The following is a 23224-nucleotide window of genomic DNA, read 5'->3' on the forward strand; positions in this document are numbered from 1 at the left end:
ACTGAATGTACTTTTTTCGTGGATTTTAATTTAATTTTTGTCTTTTCTTGCTTTCTTTTCTCCACAAGTCGATTTTGCTATTTTGTCATTGGTTTTATTTTCTTCAAAGTATTCTTTTGATCTTCATTCATAAAACCCTAGACAATAATGGGTTGACGAGTGGTCACTAACTACTTTTTCATGTTTGAAAGGTGGATTTGGATCTTGGTAATTATGAACGCTTTTTAGATGTGACATTGACAAAGGACAACAATATTACCACTGGAAAGATATATCAGGTACTTAATAGACTTTCAAATCCTTCAAGCTTCATGTTATACTTCTTTGGTTGCTCATTTTATTAATATTTTTGAATATGCCCAGTCTGTTATTGACAAAGAACGGAAGGGAGACTACCTAGGAAAGACTGTACAGGTACAATTACTGCCTCCTATAATTTTGTTTTTGCTAAAATCTTTCGGCCATATTTAAGTCATTGCATGTTAATTTTTTTCCAGGAACATGATCAACTACTTAAAACTGATCACCAATTATAAATTCTACATGTGGTATGTAGGTAATTCCACATATTACAGATGCCATTCAGGATTGGATAAAAGGTGTATCTCAAATTCCTGTGGATGGGAAAGAAGGACCAGCTGATGTATGTGTCATTGAGTTGGGAGGAACAGTAGGTAAGGACTTATTTTTCAGAAGTATTGTAAATGGCATTATCTCGTTATCTTTGAGTAGTCTTTCTTTTTGCAAATTGAAAATGCACACGGATTATTTGAACTCTTTTTCCATACATTAGTTGGCGGATCTGTTGCTTTATTTTATTTTATCACTTGGATATTCTCCGCAAATGTTCAAGCTTAATAGAAAAGTTTACCTCTGTAACCATCAGTATATTACAGAAGTAAAACCCTTGTTATTCAGGTGACATTGAATCAATGCCATTTATTGAGTCTTTGCGTCAACTTTCCTATTCTGTGGGTAAGTTGCATTATTTCCATTTTCTGAGTATGCATTCTATTAAGTAGTATATTTTTATACTACCACTAATTGACTGCCATCATACAATATCTACAGGACCAGAAAACTTTTGCCTAGTCCATGTCAGCCTTGTTCCTGTTATTGGTGTTGTTGGAGAGCAGGTGATCAATATTGTTGCAAAGGAGTTCCATTTGATGTTTACCAATTTTGAAACAAAAGTACCATCAATTTTATCCTGCATTATGCTCGGTCATGAACTATTTAGTATGTTATTGACCAGAATGTCAAATCAAACTTGGAGATAAAATTTAATCTTTTATTTCTTCGTGGCAGAAGACAAAGCCAACACAACATAGTGTTCGGGAATTAAGAGCATTGGGCTTGACACCACATCTTCTTGTTTGTCGCAGTTATCAGGTGTGATCTCTTTTTTCAGTGCTTTAGTCTGCCTTTTAACTATTAAAAGGATGTGAATTTAGAAAGCGTGTAAACTTCAAGACAGGTTACCTGTCTTAATCATCCAATGTATTCCGTGTGCATTAACTGCATATTTATTTGCACCTTGTGGCAACAACACTTGTGATTGTGGTCTTAAGAGCTGTAAAAGACAAAAAATATAAGAATCTCATAGGGCTAGTTACAATGAACAGATGTAATTAGAAAATATAACTGCAGGTCTTGCTGAGATACTACTTGTCATAGCATAAAGATTCTGCATGTGACTCACTAGCTTGTGAGGACTTGTGAGGCAAATAGGGCTGGTAAGTTACTCACCTAAGAAACTGCTGAATAATTGTCAAAACTCGTTAGTAGGACAAGAAAACTAGTGAGGTGGGGAAAAGACCAATTTTTTTTCATTCTCATTTACACAGTTCTTCCTTTGGCAACATTGTGCTGATTTATCAGTGGTTGGTTACTACTTAAAATTGATAAAATTGTGAAAAATTGCATGCACCCCAGCTACCTACTTTAGTTTTAAAAAACCAAAAACTAAAATTTGTTTTGAGCCCCCGTTTTCCCATGGATGAAATTTCAAGTTACCAAGTTTGACACTTTCCCTCTATGTAGTTGGTGGGTTTTGTTTGCATTCAGATATGGGGCCAAGATTGCCTTGGGTTTGTCCAGGGTCCAGCCCTGGCACTCTGGGTTCCCTATGGATTCATCTGGGCTGAACCTTAAGAGAATTTGTGTGGAATAAACATATTCTGTAGCCGGAAAAGTAGTTGTGGACAATGCACAATTCTTTTTTAAATACCATTCTTTTTACAAGTGTATATTGTCAATTGTTGCAACCTCTGCAATCATGAGAGATTTTCCTTCAATGCAAACCTCAATCGACTCCACATGGCAAATACAAATGGACTTTTACTCTAATTCATGTATTTGCTGTTTTTGTCATTTTGTGACTGTCTTCCTCAAACTCTTGTAACCAGGTTTTACCCTGACTCATCACTGTTCAAACAAGGCCTTCTTAGCATGTGTTGCCTAATATTCTTCATGATTCAATTGCTTCCTTGCCACGATAAAATATATTATATGCCAGGTTTTAAATATTTATTCTCTCTCTCTCTCTCTCTATATATATATATATATATATATATTCTAAGCAAGATCTGCCTAGGGGGCAGTACCCTTTCTATTAAAACCAGAAAACATTACATGGAGATAAGAGCTCAGCTCTCAGTTATACAGATATGCTATCCCTTTACCTATTTCAACCACCCTATCCACTACCTCCTTTGGCAAGACATTTCCATTCTCCTTCATAAATTCTTCAAACTTGTCCAAACTGTAGTCCTTGACCACCCTAGCTTTGAACAGGCTCCATGCCTTCTGCATTTTCTTTGTTTTCCTTTCCGCATTCAGATAGAAAAAACCAAGCATACATCTTGACTCTGGAACTGCCTTGACTCCATCCAAGGCCCTCAGTACCACCTGGGAAATTTTCTCCCTCACCATTCTTCGCACTATCCCATTGGCAGAGATAGGATAACCCAACACCTGCACGATCGGCTCGAACAAACTCTCCAGAACCACTCCTTCATGCACATGACCTTCACTCCAAAATTCGGTCCCCAGTATCTGAATAACAGTCTCCTTTTCTTTTTCGTTTGCCTTGTTGAATAGTCAACTCACCTGTTCCTCCGACATTTCCTCACGCTCTTCATTCTCCTGGCACTGACACTTGACACCGAATACTTCTGCCCTATCCACTCGCTCTGTTTATCCTTCTACCCTGAACACCTCCACATCCTTCTTTATAGAGGGACTCCGAAGTGTAGAAAATTCTACAACGAAATCTGGACCATCCACCTTGCCAGATCCGAAGTTGCACTCTGATCTAAGCCCCTTCTAGACATACTAAATCTGCAACAAATCTTACCTTATCCTGCGACAGCCGTCAAAACATGCAACATCGATTTTGGAGTCTACATGTAAACTTACCATAGACTTGTCCTCACCTTCACCACCTATGCATTGGATATGATGGTTTCTATCTAATCCCTTCACGAGGATGACCTGCTCTGTCTTGGCCGAGTGTAACACTCAATTCGTTCTGTACCAACGTCTCATCAACAAGAATATTCTCTGTGCCAATTCTAATTCCCTCATTGGCTAACCAGTCTGCTGCTCTTTACCTTCACGATATGTGTGTGCTAACTGAAATTCTGTAATTTTGTTTAACTTTTCTTCAATCATCGACAACCATGTCTTAAGTTTCCAACTACAGAAACTTGACTGCATTACTCCATTAATTACCACTTGGGAATCTCCCTCGATAAGAATCTTCGAAAATCCCTTCTCCACACACATGTTCAGCCCTTCATCTAGAGCACGTAGTTCGGCTTTGCTGTTTGTCGCTTTGCCCATCGCTCCCATCATTGTAGAAAGCATCCTTCCCGACTCATTCCTCAGAATAGCCCCATACCCAGCCATTCCCGAGTTACCTTTACTGGCTCCATCAAAGTTTAATTTTATCCATCCCACATGTGGTGTTCTCCATCAAGAATCTTGCCTCCTATTCCCCTTGTTGATTATTTTGCTAACACTAAATTCCTTCAACTCCCATTTAGTCTCCATCATTCTGTCCCATTTAGAATAGATTTTAATCCGTTTCCCTAGTAATTTCCCATTCACTACTTCCTCCATACCCCTTTTAATACTGTCAATAATGAGCTCTACTGGCATCTCCTCCTTAAAAACTCTCCTATTCCTCTCCTTCCATAACTGCCAAGCATCCATCGAAGGCCCTACCACCCAAAGATCCGCCCATTTCGAGTACTTACCCTCCACCAGCCAAGACAACAAGAATTCCAACAAACACCGATTCGTCACAGATTGCCATTCCAACATCTCAAAAAGCCAATCCCAGCATTCCACTGCAACTGGACACCATAAGAGAAGATGATCAGCAGCTTCCTCTTCCCTTTTGCACATAAAATACATATTCGGTCCAGCTATGCCTATCGTTCTCAATTTGCTTCCTGTTAGGATTCTACCATGAAGAGCAATCCATAAAAATGCTCCTGCCTTCGGTAAAACTCTCTTATCCTAGCACAATAGAGACGGCCATTGCGTGTCCCTCTGTCTTCTTCTTTGGATAGCATATCCCAAATTCACTTTGTATTCTCCAGATTTCGCCGCACACCATAACAACGAGTCCTCTCCTGAGAAAATAACTGTTCTGTTACTCAACAATTCGACCAAAGATTTGCAATTCTCCTTGATCCACGAGCCAACCGACTTCCATTTAACCCTTGAAAATCTCTGATGAGGTAGTTCAAAGTAATCGGCCACCAATTCTTCAATACTCCCCTCGATCTCAATTATCCATTCTTTATCCTCTTTACATTCCATCAAAGATTTCTTCCCATTCCATGAGTCTCTTCAAAACCGTGCCTTCCCGCTGTTGCCATTTTTCCAGGTTAAATGACCTGTGATCAATCTTCTGCTTTCCCAAATAAATTTCCAAACTGCCGATCCTGATTTAGAATTGGCTAGGGTGAAAATTCTCTCTGGTTCTCCTGAATCTAAATATTTATTCCTCAAGATTCTGCACCATGTTTTGCAAGGATACTTGTACATCTTCTAAGCTAATTTGGCTCCCAGGGCTAAGTTCTGCAAGTCCATTTTCCTAAGTCCTGCTCCTCCCTCTTCTTTCAACAAGCAGGCCGTATCCCAATTAATTAGTGGGATTCTCCTAGCTTCCTTCGATCCTTCCCATAAATATATTTTTAGTAGACCATCCAGAGCCCCAATAGCTCGGACCGATAGTCTAAAGCAGGACATGCTGTAAATAGGAAGTGTTGACAACACAGATTTAATCATTTGGATCCTACCTACCCGAGACAATGTAATATCCCCAATAATTTTTTTTTTTATTTGGCAATAAGATTTACAAAGCAAATACAGTAACCCATTAAGGTTAGAGAAATAAACCAAAATAACTGGAAGGAACCCTTCCACCTTTTGTTCATCGAGAGCCCAATTTGGGAGGGTGAGAGCATACGGTGTTCCGGGGATTGTTAGCACCATAAACCAACTGAAAAGCTGAATACAATAATGGGTGGCAAGCTAGCCCCTTCCGCTTATCCAATGGGTAAACTAGAAACTTGGCGGTAAACCAGCCAAGAGAACAACTCACCAAGACACAAATCACTCAACCACAATGTTTCAGCGGGAGGACTGAATCACACAAAAGCTCAACTCCACCGCTTATTCAACGGGAGGACCATTACAATCATAAAATCACTCAACCACTTACTCAGTGGGAGGACTGAACTTCATAACTGAATTACAGAACAAAAAGGCGGCTAAGCTAGCCTCTTCCACTTATGCAGTGGGCAAGCAACCTCCAGAAATGGTTAGTAGTACTACTACTTAACCTTACAATTTAGAAAGAGAAGATTAGAGATGATATCCAATGCAGATTATAGCAAGAAACAACTAATGAATTAACTTAAACCATGCTACTGCTGCTGTACCAAAAATCTGAAGTCAAACAAGCATAACTAGTCTCAACCGGCAACACCAAAATGATCATAACTCACTCAAATGAAGTCGGAAAAACACCAAATCAAATGCGAATGAAAGATATAACCTGGACGATGAAACATGAACACAAAAACTGCAGTCCAGTCACCTCAAAACAGAAGCACACATCCCAATGCACCCCTAGAATGGTATGGGCCAACTAAAAGGTACGATTTGCAACTAAAAATCCAATTCTTCAAATCAACGGCTATAACATTGCAGACTATATCGCCTCCATGCCACGTTTTGATAGAGCCAATACCTAGAATGAAGGAATCACTTGGTCAAGAGGTATGAGCAAAATATGGTTTCAGCAACTCTGCGACCAGCAGCAAGAAAACACTCCAAAATCCACACAAAACACTCCACACTTAGAAAAACGCTCTCTAACAACATTGGAAATACAAGAACACAGCTAGGTACTATCTTCCAAGTACGAAACTAAGACTTAGCTAGGAAGCCACACTTCGAAGCTCAGATTTTCAATCGCCAAACTGGTAGCATAACAATGCAATTTCATAAGATATCCAAATGGGAGGCCAAGCACCTGTATTTATGGTTTTTTCCTCTAAAATTCAAATGTAAATGCTCCCAAATTCACCTCACCAATTTGCATTTCATTTCACTCTCACATGGCGTCCAAATGACATTTCATTTCATTTCCCAATGTGGGCGCCCAAGTTGCATTTTAACTAATAATTCAACAAGTTTGAACTTGCGTAAGTCTTCAATAATAACTAAATGCATTCTTCAAATTTCAACGCCTAACTTAGGAAAATATAACATTGATATTAGATAAAAATGTCTTTTTCTATATCGCCCAATATATCATTAATCAGAAATAAAATAATTAAATAAACCTTAGGACAAGGAAATAATATTTAATTAAATCACTTATGACTCCAATGTTGATTATCAACAAAATCCAGGATGAAGATGAGCAATGAAGACCACTGAACTGCTACAGGATCAGGACCTTGTCCAAATTGCTAAAAATAGAATTGCTCAATACTGCCACTTACTAAAAACAATAAGTCATGAAATACTTCAAAAAACATGATCTTCGCACCTAGAGAAAGAGCTTGGAAAGCTCAGTAAGACAACATCATCCAAACAACCAAACCCTAACTTACTAAAAATAGTAAGTTCTCACTTCACCAAAGAATCAAATGCATGTTATACCACCCTGGAGCTCATGAAAAGCCCAGAAGGAAACCATAGACAAAACTGAAGAATTCCCTCTTGGTAAACCCTAAAAAGCTCGAGCAGAACTCCACAAAAGCTAGAAACCCTAATTCTCCTATCCAAATAGCCTACGGGTCTCCGGAATAGGCCAATGGACCACTGAACTAATCACTGCGGAGAAGGGGACATTACAGACAATCATTTGTTCTTCCACAACGAAGTTTTGGGTTGACATTTATTTATAATTTCCTCCCACATCAAATTATTACTCCATCCCATGAAAAGAGGTACACCCAGATACTTCGTTAGGAAGAGCACTATCTGAAACTCTAGAATCTTAGCAATTTTATGCTACAACCTTTTGTTCGTGTTGACGAAGAACACCTACGATTTGATCTTGTTCATACACTGGCCCGACACCTCCGCATATTGCTCCGAAGTGCTCTTAATCGCCGAAGCTTCTCCAAATAGGATTGTATCATCCGTAAATTGCAAATGAGTGATAGGATCTAAATCTTTATGAGCCCGAATGCCCTTCCACACTCCCAACAAACATTTATTTCTAATGTTCCTCCCCAAAACTTCTGCCATGAGTACAAAAAGAGATGGGGACATAGGATCTCCTTGTCTCAGCCCATTGGAGGCTTTGAAGAAGCCACAGATCGAACCATTGACTAGAACCAAAAAATGAGTGGAGGATACGCAATGTCTTACACAATCCAACCATTTCCTATGAAATCCACATCTTTCTAAGACACACAAAAGAAAATCCCAGATAACCCTATCATATGCCTTACTCACATCTAATTTGACCACCATACCTTTCAAGTTTTCCTTACCCATGGAATGAATAGTCTCCACAGCCAGAATGATGTTGTCTGTGATTTCTTTGTCCGAGGTGAATCCATGTTGCTCCTCTGATATGTATTTGCTCAAAACCTTCTTAAGTCTAATTGCCATAGCCTTTGAGACGATCTTATAAATTGAATTACATAACGAAATAGGACGGAAATCCACCATTGATTCGCAATTTTGTTTTTTGGGAACAAGGACTATGATGGTATTGTTGATTCCTTTGACAAATCTCCTCTTCTTCTTGAAGTCTTCCACAACCCTCCAAATATCATCCCCCATGATCTCCCAACATTTATGAAAGACCTCTGTTGTAAATCTGTCCGGGCCAAGCGCCTCATTAGGATGTAATGAAAAAGTAGCCTTCTTAACTTCTTGCATCGAGAAGGGAAGCATTAATGCTTCGTTATCTTCCTTGGAAACCTCCTCATTGATCACCTCCAGCATGAGATCTCTACTTCCAATATCACTACCAACGACAGAACTGAGCAATTTTTCAAAATGCTGTACCGCTGCCCTTTCTATATCTTCTCTAGTCAAGCTCCACAAACCTCCATCATCTTTGATCGCTTCAATTCTATTAAGCGATCACTTAGCTTTAACTGAGGAATGAAAATTGTGTTTGAATCCCCTGACACGATCCACATTTCCCTAGACTTGTCTCGCCAAAAGATCTCCTCCTTTCTCAGGACCTCCGCTAAGCAATCCTTCAGTTCCTTTTCTTTCTCAAATTCCAAATTAGTCATCCCCGAACACATCACTTTCTCATTTAGAGACGCTAATTCTCCTCTAGTCTCAACTTCTCAGCGAATATATTCTTGAAAGACTCAACATTCCATTTCTTAATTTTGTCCTTAAGGAAATGAAACCACTTCACAAAACAGAAACTAGGAGTACCGACAAAAATATTACTTTCTTCCCACCAACATTTTAAATTCTCCAAAAAAATACCTATCCCGCCACCACATACTTTGAAATTTGAAACTCCTTTGTTGCCGGGCCTTCCCAGTATCCAATTCTAATTGAACTGGAAAATGGTTGGATACTGAATTCGGCAGAATGCTAGACGCCATTGAGTATTGACCCTGCATCCATTTGGACCCCACCAAAAACCTGTCAAGCCTCTCCAAGATCCTCGTACAGTTCAATCTTCTATTTGTCCAAGTGAATTGGCCATTTTTCGGCACAGCATCAAACACCTCATTGACTGCCACAAACTCTCTAAAGTCCTCCATAACCCTGTTGGATTTCCTTAATCCTCCATTTTTATCATTCAAATCCAAAATAGCGTTGAAATCTCCTGCTATCACTAACCAATCCTTCCCAATAGTTTTGATGCGGTCTGAAAGTTCATTCCAAACTCTCATCTTGTCCTCTCTTTTAATCGGCCTATAAACATTGATCAAAGGAAATTGCAGATCGTCTGCCAAGCATTTCACTCTACAAGTCATCCAATACTCAGACATCTCTCCAGGGAAAACCTTGACCACTTGAGGATTCCATAGGATCCGCAATCCACCCGTTGAACCTCTAGCCTCATGAAAACAACCTTCCCATCTCGCACAGTAGTGCAAAAAGCTAAGTGCTTTATCTAAACTCAGTTTGGTTTCTTGAAGCAGGATTATGTCATTAGAGACCTTCTCTAATGAACGTTTTACCAAGCGTTTCTTGTCAAGAGCCGATAGGTCCCTGACGTTCCATGTGAGGATCTTCATGGATCTCCAAGGGATTTGCCTCCCTTGGATCTCTTCATGAAATCTATAACACTGATGATACCTTTCTCCTATCCCTTGGATCTCTTCATGAAATCTATAACACTGATGATACCTTTCTCCTTCGCCTTGTCTTCTCTCTTTTGCTTATTGCTCCTTCTACCTTTGCTTCCTTTGGCTCTCCCCAGCAAGGCATTAGCTGATTGGCTAATACATCTAGGGTCTATAATATCCAACTCATCATCTTTGTCATACTCCTCCTCCGACCCCAAGTCATAGTCAACCTCCGTATTTGACAAGCCCTTGCTAGCAACTATGGCTTTGCTTGTAGTCCCCTCTTGCTCTTCGATCACACCCCTGGGGGGACCTCCTTCTCCTCTAGAGATGTCTTTGTTGGTAATCCCATCCTTCGCTGTAATAGAACCAACAGGATCCGTATCTCCTAAAGAAACTTTCGACTCCTCCTTCTGAGGCGTAACTGTCTTCTCAACCGTCATCTGCCTGTTGGGTCTCAACATCCATCTCCTTCCAGGCCTAACAAAGACTCTTCAATCTTCTATCATATGATTCCTACTACCACACCGACTGCAATAAAGCTTTATTTCTTCCACTTCTATCTGTTGTAACTAGTTCCTGCCATCTGATTTCAAACAAATTTTGGTGGGAACTTCCTTCACCGCCGCAATTTTAATCCTAGCATACAAATAAGAGTCATTCTCCACCAAATTTTCATCAATTTCCAGCAATGTCCCCGACATTCTGCCAATCTTCTCCAAACTGTTCTCTCCCCATTAATTGATCGGAAGATTATACAGACAAATCCAAATGGGTCTGTCATAAGGAACCAATGGAACCTGATCAAAATTGGGAAACCATGGTTGCATATATAAAGGGTGGTTATCTATAAACCAATTCCCGTGAAGAAGAATTTTCTCCTTCTCTTCATTTGCAAAAATAACAATGAAGAAGCCTTTCGGAATGAATTTGATCACCACCTTAGATTTCCATTGTTCGTCGATCCAAGATTTAATCCGTCTTCTCTCCAACTTCGGACCGACAATTCTACAAATCATGACCAATTTCTCCCAAAGATCTATATCCTCTTCTATTTCATCGGAAAGATCAATCTCGACCACATCTGCCACGGCCTTGGCCTTCCCCCTCTTCTCTAGATCCTCCTTAGCACACTCGTCACCGGCAAATCCTCCATTGACACCTAATCGTTTTCTCAGACGTTCCTTATTTGCTCTATTTTTTATTTTCTATAATATATTAATTTTATATTTAATGTTAATTAATTTAATAAATAATATATTTCAATATTATATATTTATCATTAATTAATTTATTATATATATTATAATTTATTATGTGAAAGATTATAAATTATTTATTTATTTTTAATATATTTATATATTACAAAGCAATCATTATAATATTTATATATTATATTCATTAATTTTTTATTTATACAGTTTTTACTTTTTTATAAATATATTTATATACTTTGGATATTATATATACTGTATGTCAGGGTACAGATCCTAGGGAAAAAATAAAGGAAAAGCTACTTATGATTTATATAAGTTCAGTTTTGTGTCTTTTTGTGAAGATTATTTTACAAGTTTGTGTTTTTTAATGTTTGTAAAATTTCCAAGCTCTGAATTGAAGTCAAATTTTAGGCTTATTGGGTTTTGGAACTTATGATTGCAATTAATTATAATAAATTTTTGCTCAGTCTGCTGACCAATTTTTTGTTTTAAAATTTGCAAGTTTTCTTGTCAAACTGATTTTGTGACCAAAAATCTCAATTTATCTCCAAAAAATTGCAACTTTATGGAAAATTTCTATTTAATTTTTGATTAAAAATTAGTTCTGGATTAGGATTAGGATTTTTTTTCTGATTTTTGCAGCAATTTTTTCTGTTTTTCCCTAATCCCAATCGAACATTTTATGTAATCCTAACCCTAACCCTAACCCTGATGCTAACCCAATTTTTTTTCAAATAATTGAAAAAATCTCCATGTTTTGGTGTTGCGATTTATTCCCAAGAATGTTTTGCTGCTACGATTTGAACGAATGAGTTGCTTATATTGTCAAACTGTGCTACTTCCTGTACTGAGTTCCTGAGATGATCTCTCTAGCAACTATGAACATTGTTGTGAATTTCGTTCATCACATTATTAGAACATAATTGTATTTTTTGTTAACTGTCTTATCCCATGTTCTTGTTTATGACTTCCCAACAAATTATTAGTTTTTTATTGTTTACAATACTACTTTTGTCATGTCTCCACTATTAGATTTTAAAAATTTGATGATATTAAAAATAAATATTTTGGAGGGAAATGATATGATTATATAATACTGAAAATTATTATAATCAGTAATTATGGCTGTCCTGAGATGGGCCATTATGCACACCACAACAGAATTGCTCACCTGTATTATTCACATGTCACACATTTATAGAACTACATAATAATTATGGTGGCTTAATTACCTAACCACTAATGACAATGTTAAATGTAATCTTGGTCACATGTCTAACATAAATGGTAAACCTATTCTTGTCTTCATGTTATATTCTTAACATCCACTGACATGAAACTGATTTTGACCCCCTTAATACAAACCTTATAACATGCATACACATATTGAATTGGACCACAGTTGTGTACAATTTCTGCACTAAAATCATGTTTTCATTTCCAGGTTTTGAACTTGTACAACCTTCCAAAGCTCCTTCAAACTGGATTCAAGCTTAAACATTCCCTACTGTTGTCATAACCTCAATGAACTTTAGGGATAGATACTTGAAAACACTTGCAGATTTGACCAGACAATGTTCTATGCTGTCAAGGCTCTATTAGTGTGCTATTGCTCCTGCAAGGGAAAAGTTTTGTCGAAGGCACCAAACTTATCTAGACAATAATCCATACCCAGCTATCCAACAGCCATTTGAAATTCCTCTGTTTGTAAGTGTATCTAAGGGAATCAAGGCCCTTTCACCCTCTCTTCCCCATATTGCCATCTTTTCTGCTTTTTTTAGGAGAAAGAGTAATGAAAATTATAGGTTCCATTCATGTATTATTGCAGAGTCAATACATTTTTTATCATCTTTAACTAAATTTATATTCTTTTTATATTTCCTATCAACATATTTCATTTTTCTGGAAGTCAATACAATATTTACCTTTTCTATTCACTTTATATACTTATAACAACATGTTACCACATGATATTTGGCAAAATATTAAATGTCATTATCCCAAATTTTCTGCAAAATGGAGCTAACAGTCTAACAGCTAGAAAAATGTGAATCTATCAACCTTTTCAGATGCACTTTGTAAGTTCTGATTCACTACCTTGAAGTTAAGCCATTCACAGGTCTGTAACTACTACTAATCTAACCTCCAAATTTTCAACTTTGTTAGTTATCTCTGCAGTCTAAGAATAGGCTCCCTTTATTCACACAATTACAATTTTTATATCCATGTCACATGATTTACGATGATACTTGTCTGCAAATTTATTTAGCTTCAATTAGCTGAAATATGTAACCAGGTTCTGATGTCTTCAAGATCTCTGTGGTGCAACTTGTTCTGTTTTATGATTGTCTGGTCAGTATAGGATCAAACCCTGTACTTATTTTGACTTCATCTCAAATCTGAATTAATTAACTTGAAACTTCATCTTTCATGGGTGCCTAACATGACATTTCTTCGGAAAATTCAAACACCACAGCTCTCTAAAATGCTATCTTCTTATAACTAAATGATATTAATGTCCATTAGTGATTAAAGTATGTCAATGAAACTAAATATTACATCCATTTTCTATAGAGTACTAATATTACGTTATGAACTGTAAACAGTAACTATGCAGTAAACAACTGTAAAAAAAACAAGATGGTGTAACCCTTTGGGCCAGTTTAGGGTTTGTTCCCGCTAGTTAGGAGTTGATACAGATCACCATGTTCCCACGAATGATAGGATATGCTCTCTTCAAAAGGTGGAAATTGAGCACTTCATTTATAGATGTTCTGTCTACTATGATGAGCTCTAGGAGAGGCATTGATGGTTGTGTTGGCAACCCATCAATTTTTGTGAATTTTGCTTCCCTGTGTGGCTTGTCAAAATTTGTGATGATAACAGGTCAGAGATATCTTCCATCTAGGTTTCTTTCTTTTTTTCAGTGTTCCACGGCTGTTGGGATCGGGGGGATGCAGGGACACCGGGACGGGTTTCAGGGACGGGGGGACAAAGGGCTTAAGTTTGGGCACGGCGGGGGTGGTGGTTGGGGGCGGAGCTGATATACATATATTACTTGAAAAACTAGTTATGAAAAGATGTATAAGAATTATATTTCAAATGAAACTTTGGCAAATTAGTAATATAGCAAAATTGCAAATACTAAATGCTAAGATTTCTTGCGTACTAAATAAAATTTGACAAATGAAATTGCCAAATTGGAGATTTCTATAATATCGAAAATATGATTTATGATTATGATTCATCATTGGCTTATTACTTGCTTATAATTATAGTTTGATGGGGTTTTGGGGGTAACACCAAAACGAGGTTGAGGGTAGCACCCCTAGCAGGGGTCTGGGTAAGAGAGAGAGATGTAGAGATCGGTCTAGATCTTGGGGGAAAGAGAAGAGAGTGAGATAGAGAGAAGGGTTAGAGGAAGACTGATAGGTAGAGAGATAGGCCTAGAGTTGAAGGGAGACAAAGAGAGTGAGATAGAGAGAGTGAAAGAATACTGATAGGAGGTTGTTGATTACTGAAATTTGACTGTTTGAAATTTTTTAAATCTTCTAAAACCTAGAATTTGCATTATAACTCCTAGAGATCTGAAACCACTCTCAAACATCCAGCCAATATATACATGAAATATAACTTAAAGAAAGGAAAAAGACATATTGAAATGTGACTTATACTTAATTGTTATATTTCATGTATGTATCTAATGAAGAGAATGAGACTGGCTTGAAGAAAAGGATGCCATTTTCACAAATTTTTCACCATTTTTGCTTAGGGTTTGAATTTCTAAGTTGGGGCTATGGGAGACTCCTAGACGTCCACGAGACTCTCGAGGGACGCGTAGATGTCACCGGTGGCGATGGCGGGACAGCGGGGGACACCACGTCCCGGTCCCCACGTCTCCGAGACGGGGGGGGGGGGAGATTCGTCCTTGCGGAAAACTGTTTTTTTTGTGGCTTGTTAGGTTTCCATTGTAGGCATTTGGCCTTAGGGTTGTGCTTGTCTCATATGTGTCTTGGTTTGCATGTTTGACTAAGAGTATTTATGCCCCCTTTGCTTAATTGGTGGTAAATCAAATAATATCATTTGGCTGGCCCTAATCATTTTTGGGTTTGGTGCTTGTGTATTTTGGGTTGTGAATGTATTAGGGTGTCATGTCTTCTATTTTTAATTTGAGCTTCATTGTTTTACATTGTGGCGCCCGTGGAACCACAAAGCCCTAGTTTCTTAAACCCCGGTTTATGGTTTTGCTCAATTCATAATTTTCTATGCACCAAAGTTCATACTTGTTCACTGCACAAAAGCCCCTTGCACTTTTTCTAATTGAATGGTGGCTACCAATTGCTGGTTGTTGCATAACTAATGAAACTTGCACATTTCCTTTTGCATTGTCTTTATTGCTTGGGGTGGTCATCATTACCACTTGCATCTTGTCAACCCTTTTGACCCCTTTAGTCCAAGCCCTCAGTCTTGCATATGTCTTTATTTTTGTCGCTTCACTCTTCACTAAGCCCTTATGCCTTATCCCCTTGTTCCTTTTTCAATCACGACTACCATTGTGAGCCCATTCCTTGAGCACTATTTATATGTTACATGTCACTTCTTGGTTTGTATGACACAGTGACCAAATTTGGAGTTCACATCTCCCATTTGGTTTTCATGTACTAGTTGTTGTATTGCCATCCTCTACTTCTCTAATGTACATTCATCCCCAATTTTCTCTCAACTTACCCACTTTTGTATGGTTGTGACACATAGTATACATGTGGCTTTTTAATTTGAGATGGCTTGTTTCAACAAGTCCACATTGGTGATGTTGACAACTTGGCCTTGTATTATGTATCATGTGGACCAGCTAGATAGTGTGATGTGGATGGTGGAACCTATTTTCTTTTTGGTAGACATGTATCTTTGTGTGATGGGCTCTAATATTAATTGCATGGACTCTTTGTCAAATGCTTGCTAACCATGCATTGCCTTTGGTTGTGGTGGGCCCAATGGTGTTGATATGTCTTGTGTTGGCATATGATGTGGTGTCAAGGGGGCAAGGACAAGCCCACTGAAGTCTTATGTGTACCTTTTTAGTGGTGGTCAATCATATCATGCACGTACTTCATTCTTTGCGTGGTATGCCTTGCCATTCAATGATACAATCACAATTCAATCAAGATCTAAACAGTTTCCCATCTTACCCAACACTATACACAAATGTTTTATGCAACGTTTTCTGAATTATGTAGGTTAAAGTGATGTCCTAGAGGTTGTGCACGTGGGTGGGTGGGAAATTTTTGACATGGATGCATTCATCTTGTCCTCGACATGTTGGTAACCCTGATGGACGTAGTTGAGGTTTGTGGTGGCCATATTGGCTTCTCAGTAGCCATGCACTATGCATCACATTTTGGATATTTTCTCCCTCAATATTGACAGCATTTGAAACTGAAGGCTTGTGGCACTTTCCTCTTGTCCTTGGCAAAGTGTTCAAACCTCATAGTGACTAGTGGAGCCATATGAGATGTTGCAAGTGCGAATGTGGGTGGTCCAATTGCTGTGAGGCCATGTATGGGTGGTCTTCATCTTAAAGTGACCAAATATTTGAAGCAATGCATTAATTAACCTTGGGTGTAGACTTGCCTCCAAGTGCCTTCACTTGCTATGTGAATTTGACATCGTGTAGCGTAGTCCTTTTTTTAATGCCACTTGTGTCAATGCGTGGGGAGGTTGTTTACTACTGTTGGTGGGTGTACTAAGCCGAAATTGAATGAAGAGGGATGTCCATGCTGCTACAAGTTTGAACAAGCAACTTAGGTGACTTGGTTGAATGAGGAAACCCTTGTCCTGTGGTTTTATTGTGTTCTGCAACTGATCCAAGGCATATTTTCTTTTTGTGCAAGTATATTTCTCATGCCTATAGCTGTACCTTTACTGTGATTGATGTAAATGTTGATGTAGCTCATGATGCCATTTGTCTCCTGCACCCATGACGGTTTAGTGTAACTAATTGCTATAAGCATTAAGATGCATTTTTGGTCCTTGAACTAATTTCTTGACAGTAAGTGTCTCGAGTTAGTCTATGGTGTCAAACAATGAATCCCAAGTTGAAAGGAGCTGAAAGCTTGTATTGTAAATCAGAGGAAGGTAATTCAATGAAAACTTTTGGTGTGCAAATGAATGTCTCCATGGTAGCCTATGAATGTAAACAATGAATGCCATGATTGCAATAGGAGGTAGCTTGATGAGTGACATCCCAATGCATTACAAAGTGCTTTGAAATGGTCTCTTCTGTTGCATGTGGAATGTTGCCGATTTGAGATGGATCATTAAGTATGCTTGCTTGTGGGTCTCTGTAATCTTTAGGTTTGTGTATACATGCAAGCTTGTTCCATTGCTGATTTGCTGGCCTGCTCTCATCCTCCTTGCAAGTTGTGATTCAGTTGTCCAAAAAGAGTAGACTTTGGTCTGTTAGGTAAGAGGCCAACACTTTTTCAAATCTCATCATATCTTGTTCTCTTTAGCTTAGGAGTAGAGTTAGGTTTCTCACATTTTCTCATGGTCCAGTGGTATAACTAATGCAACATCTTATGCAAGTTAAAACTAATAAATTGTAATTGGGTCATGGAAGCATGTTTTCCTCTTGTATATGCACATGCACACCTCAAGGGAACTCATTCATAGTGACACTAAACTACTGTCATCTTATGTTGCATATGCAAGAGTTAATTATTTGCTTGTTAGTGTTATAGTAGGTCTATTTGCAGCTAGTGCTGATACGAATCTACTGACAATCCTTAGAAATCCATACCACTTTGGATATGGCTGTTAAAATTTTCTTTTTATTGTTTAGTTCTCTTTAATTGTCTTGTTCAGAAGACCTCAGGGAACACCCCCCTTGGCTTAGCAGATACTAAAAAATGAAGGTGAGTTTACCCTCTTACAAGTGTTAGTCCATTCAAGTCACCGTCTAATCATAAGTCTGACTCACTACAACTTGTTGACATTCTCTGTCGTTGGGTTTTGGTGTTAGAGGTTCTTTATCCACCTGCCATTATCCTGATCGAAAGTGCTGTTCAGTTTCCTTAGGACGTTTGTCGCTTCCAACTGGGGTCATTTGAGGTAATCTCCATGGATACTTGGTGAAGTTAATATAACTCTTAAATAACCTAAAAAATGCAACATCTATAGTAAAAGATGAATTTATTGGCTGTTCCTCAGTTTAGTAGAGGATTAAATGACTAGGCATGTTGAGAACATACTTAATATCATGCTTCAATGTTTATTAACTATGAAAGAAATGTGGGATGTGATATGGGCCAAGCTTGGTAGGAAAAGACATATTGGTGGACAGAAAACTGTTTTCCAAGGCATTCCAGTAGTTTACAAAATGAGAAGGGACAATGGAAGTTTGGGTGCTGGCAGATGCCTTGGTTGATGACACATACTATGCTTTATATTAATGCATTATGAACTTTACAACCATATTGCTGTACTCATACAAAATAAAAAATAATATCATGTCAAATTTCAAGCTACATCCTTGCCGTTTCTTCAGTCAAGAATCTTTGTTTCAAAGCCTTGTTGTGGTTGCCCATGTTACTTGTGTCATCTTCTGTCCATGTCTTTGCAGGATCAATGAATATAGCTTTCAAGCAGATCCTCCTAGGTGAAGAGCAGAGTTCAAATGATGGAGAAGGGGCAGAAATTGACCAAGGCATTGCAATTGGTTGCCCAATTAGGTGGTGTGCATTGGAATGAAAATGAACATCGGTTACATAAAAAAATTTATAATCCTTTATGATGGCATGTGCTTCGTAATGAGAGAGCAGATTTTAAGTGTTTCTGAATTTGTGCAAAGGCATTAAGGTGTGTGCACCATTGGCCAGTAAAACATATGTTTTACAAATTCAAAAATCTGGAAGTCTATGGAGCAAGCAATTTTTTCATCCAAATCCTAATTTGCAGCGCAATTAATCACCACATGCCTGTGTATACTGCTGACTGGTAATAACCAAAGACAAAAATGCAAGTCCCTGCATTGGAGCATGCTTTTGTAAAGGCCAACAGGAGTTTAGTTAAACTTTAAAGTATAACTTGAAATTTTTGTGGGAGTACCGAGAAGAAGCTGAATTTGTTTTAGATCAATGAAAACCTTGTGCCTGTATAGACTGTTACACGCCTTTGTACAAGGGCCAACCAAATTTTAAAATGACATTGTGCATGTATAGATAGGCAGACACGTGTCTATCAATGGATGTGACTTCAAAAAACAATGATCTACTGGATATAAAAGCACACCCCATACAATAGAAATTCAGTTTATAACAGCAAATCAGAGGCAAAAAGCAGTTTCCACATATAGGTGATTGAAGGCAGAAATAGCAGATGTTTTGTATGCATAAATAGGCCTCCATCGTACCATTCTTCACTCATACTTAACAAATGTTTAGTTCCAAAGATTGGCAGCAGTAGATATATCTTGGACTGTTGTGTTTCAGCTACAAATTCTGTCCTTAGAAGAGGGTTTTATGATCAATTTCAAGATTTTCCAGTTATTTCCATTGACATTCAATGACCTTTTCCAGTGACATGTCTTGACTTTCAAGCTGGTTTTTATGTTCAACAAACATTTCATCTCCTAGAAGATTCAAAATGTCAGATTCACATTAGCAGTTCCTGGAGTTTTCGGTAATAATTTTCAGGTCTTGTCTAGATTCAAACCCTTAGCTGCTCTTCCTTTTCAAAGTTGCATAATATCAGTCATCAGCAGCAAGGTTTATATTGATATATCAGCAATACAACAACAAACACATTGACCTTTCAAGAGGTATTTCTCCTCGGTTGTGTGACTGGTTTTTAGCGGTTTTGACTGCTGTGCATCATCATATCAGTTTTACAACACAGTGTGAAAGTTTATATAAACCAATTGCATCAATCAAACACTCAAATTAGCAGCTTGCTATCAAACCTTAGTCATCAAGTTGCAGTATCCTTTCCAATCCATTGGGGTTACATCAATTTTGCTCAATTAAAAAAACTCATGAAACTTTGTGCCATATGAATGTAGAGGAGATTGAATGAGAAAATATAGAATGGAAAGAAAATGGCAAAGTAGTTGATGGCTAGTGGTCTCATTGAAGCTGGGTTTTCTCGGTTTTCATGCAAAGTTAGGAGTTCATTCTCACTTTGCATGAAGCATTATTATCTTTAAAAGAAAGAGATAAGATCAGCAAGCAGTTAACTTACTCACAAACTTGATCCGGAGGCAATAGAGAATACATTCACCTTGCCAATCTACAAAGAAACATGGGATGTGAATCTTGAGGAGTGTGAAAATGTATGGAATAGTGGTGTGTTGGAGTGCAAAAAACATATTGCAAGAGGTGGCTTGAGGAAAAAAATCATGGGTGTTGAAGTTATTGTGGAGAAGTGAAATTAAAAATGTGTTCTCCATCATGACAACCTTGCTTAAGTGGGTTACAAGGCTAGAAGAGGTGAGAACTTTCAGGCCATGGATGAGCTACTGTAATGTCCCCTTTTTAGCGCAACATGATATGGGGTGTCGTTAGCCTATTCTGACATGGTCCCGAAGGCTAACAAGGACATTGATGGGATCCTGAGGTGTTTTGGCCTAGGTGTTTTCGATTTCAGGCCAATCGGTGCTGCTTTGACAGGGTTTCTAGACACTTACTATTTATAGTAAGTTAGTCTCCAAGCAGTGACTTGAAATTTTTAGTGTTTCCCTGGTTGGCATAACTATCAGTAAAAATATTTGAAGGCGACAATGATTTAAAGGGATTATCAACAATGTTTTAATATTTAACGATAAAGTGTAAAGTTAAATTAAATATTTAACTTTATTGTTATTTTATAAGGTTGGGAATATAAAGTAATGTTTAAAATATTAAAAGTTCCCTTTAATGGTACATTGTGGGAAATAATATTTTATTCTAATTGTATTATCCCACATTTAGGAAATGAAGTGTTTGCATCCAGGGAGAAGATATAAATGGAGGTTGAGAGCTCTCTTTTGGGATATGCTGGGATGAATTAATGTTATGCTGTTGGATTTCGTAGAAATCTGATTATTGGGCTTGGAGGACGGAATCCCTCTTTGCTATCATTCTCTTCGCTGTTGAAAGACACAGTCAGGAGGATTAATGGTGTTTTCATTCAGGAAACACATTGGGCTTCATTTGGTGCTCTCGCATGATGTTTTACAGGAGTTTGAAAGTGCAGATTTGAAAATAGTGTTTTGCTACAGTACCGCGTGAACAGTGATTTGCTACAGTACCGCGTGAACAGTGTTTTTGCTACAGTACCGCGTGAACAGTGTTTTGCTACAGTACCTCGTGAACAGTGTTTTGCTACAGTGCTGCGTGAATAGTAAAAATGCTACAGTGCCGTGAATAGTGCAGCTACAGTGCATGAACAGTGTTTTCAGCAGGTTCTATACTTGTGGAGTCCAGGTTTGAATTTGTTTATTATCATATGGTCTGTAATATTCTTCAAATCTGATTTGTATGCTTGGAGTTGGAATTAAATAAATACCATCAGCATTAATCCTCTTGTTTTTGGTATTTGATATGTCTGGTTATTTTTATATTGAATAAACTTTGAAAGTTTTACAATAAATATCAGTTTACCAAATTTATCCTATAGCAAATCAAGAACCAAAAATCCAGTAGTCAGCTTGCACGCCAACTGTTTGACAAAATTACACTAAGTAAAAAGGACACAAATTCAGTACCGAACAGGGGGTGCCCATTACAGTGGTATCAGAGCAGAAGATTCTGCCATCTTGTGGGAAACTTTCACCAAAACATATTGCAGAAATAAAACAGGTCCAGAATGTATGATTGAGCATGCAACAGGGGCATTATAATTTTCGCAATACCAGGGCCAGACAAAATAGAAATCCGGATAGTCAGAGTGAGCAGTCTAGTTCATCTGTGCAGGTGGACATAGAATCCAGTCATACAGACATAGAGGAAATATTCTTCGAGCAGGACAGCAGTATGGGTGACCGAGATGAGAGGAATATCGTTCCAGATCAGGGGGAGGTAATGTTCAGACAGTTGCTGGGTACGTTAGAGCAAGGGCAGCGTATGCAGCAGGAGCAGAATAGGCGAATGGACATGATGTTGCAGCTTATGGCTAGACAGATGGGCGTTAATATTAATCCAGGTGATGCCAACAATGGAAACAATAACAATAGGGGAAACGATAACAATAGGGGCAATGATAATAATGGAGGCCGAGGCAACAACAATGGCCCTGAGAATAATATTAATGGTAATAATGGACATGGCAACAATGGGAATGAGGCGGATAACTTTAGACACATTGCACGCCCAGCTCGAACAGCGAGCTCGAGACCTCTTCTACCCACCTTTCCACCTAGGGATCCGGTTCAACCAGTGAACGAACCGCAGATTACTGAGTTACAGGGTCAGTTCAGGAGGGACTGGGAGGCCAGTGGACCCGAGTTTCAGGCAGATATTTCCCTCAGAGATTATATGGACTTGAGGATGAGACATGCCTAGAGCAGGAGGGAGGAATCAGAATTTTGAGCTGAGGAAGAAAGTTGGAAAACTTTCCTTGCCTTATTATGATGCTTCAGGGAAGATGACTGCACGAGCTTGGGTGCAGAAGATAGATACATACTTGCAGCTAAATCCTATGCCTGAGGATGAGGCTATCAAGTATGCGGCTATGCATTTGGACGGCGTTGCGCATGAATGGTGGCATCATGGCATGGTGACTCTGGGGCATAATCAGATTACATCCTATGAGGAATTCACAGAAAGATTGATTGAGAGATTTGACACTAGGGATCCCGAGTTACATTTCAAGGAGCTAGCACAGTTAAAACAGTCAGGTTCAGTGGATGCTTACATCGCCGAGTTTCAGCGTTTGTCTGTACTTGTTACTGATATCTCTCCTAGGAGATTGGTGGTGTTATTTTGTGATGGGCTTGCTGATCCATTACGTGGTTGGGTGAAGGGACATGATCCACTCACCTTAGCAGAAGCAACTAAAAAGGCACGAGATTTAGCCCCTTCGGTATACAAAGGAAAATACCATTCAACAGATTCTTCCTACCGCAAGGACAAAGACAAAAAACCATTTCAGAAAGAGTATAACAAACCCAAAGAAGGATCCAAAGGACTAGACAGTGAAACCTTGAATGAACTTCGAAAG

The 23224-nt window shown here is 38.4% G+C and overlaps 1 protein-coding gene across 1 annotated transcript in view; it reads left to right on the top strand.

Moving 5' to 3' along the window:
- Window positions 1-23224, top strand: part of LOC131070563 (uncharacterized) — a 161724-nt gene that overhangs the window by 30914 nt on the left and 107586 nt on the right. Inside the window, exons 3-8 of the mRNA XM_058006132.2 lie at window positions 192-278; window positions 364-414; window positions 557-674; window positions 919-975; window positions 1072-1136; window positions 1309-1392. Of these exons, the coding sequence (XP_057862115.1) occupies window positions 192-278; window positions 364-414; window positions 557-674; window positions 919-975; window positions 1072-1136; window positions 1309-1392 (462 nt within the window). The remainder of the gene's footprint in view (window positions 1-191; window positions 279-363; window positions 415-556; window positions 675-918; window positions 976-1071; window positions 1137-1308; window positions 1393-23224) is intronic.

Source organism: Cryptomeria japonica, chromosome 2, assembly GCF_030272615.1.
Source record: "Cryptomeria japonica chromosome 2, Sugi_1.0, whole genome shotgun sequence".
Classification (NCBI taxonomy): Eukaryota; Viridiplantae; Streptophyta; class Pinopsida; order Cupressales; family Cupressaceae; genus Cryptomeria; species Cryptomeria japonica.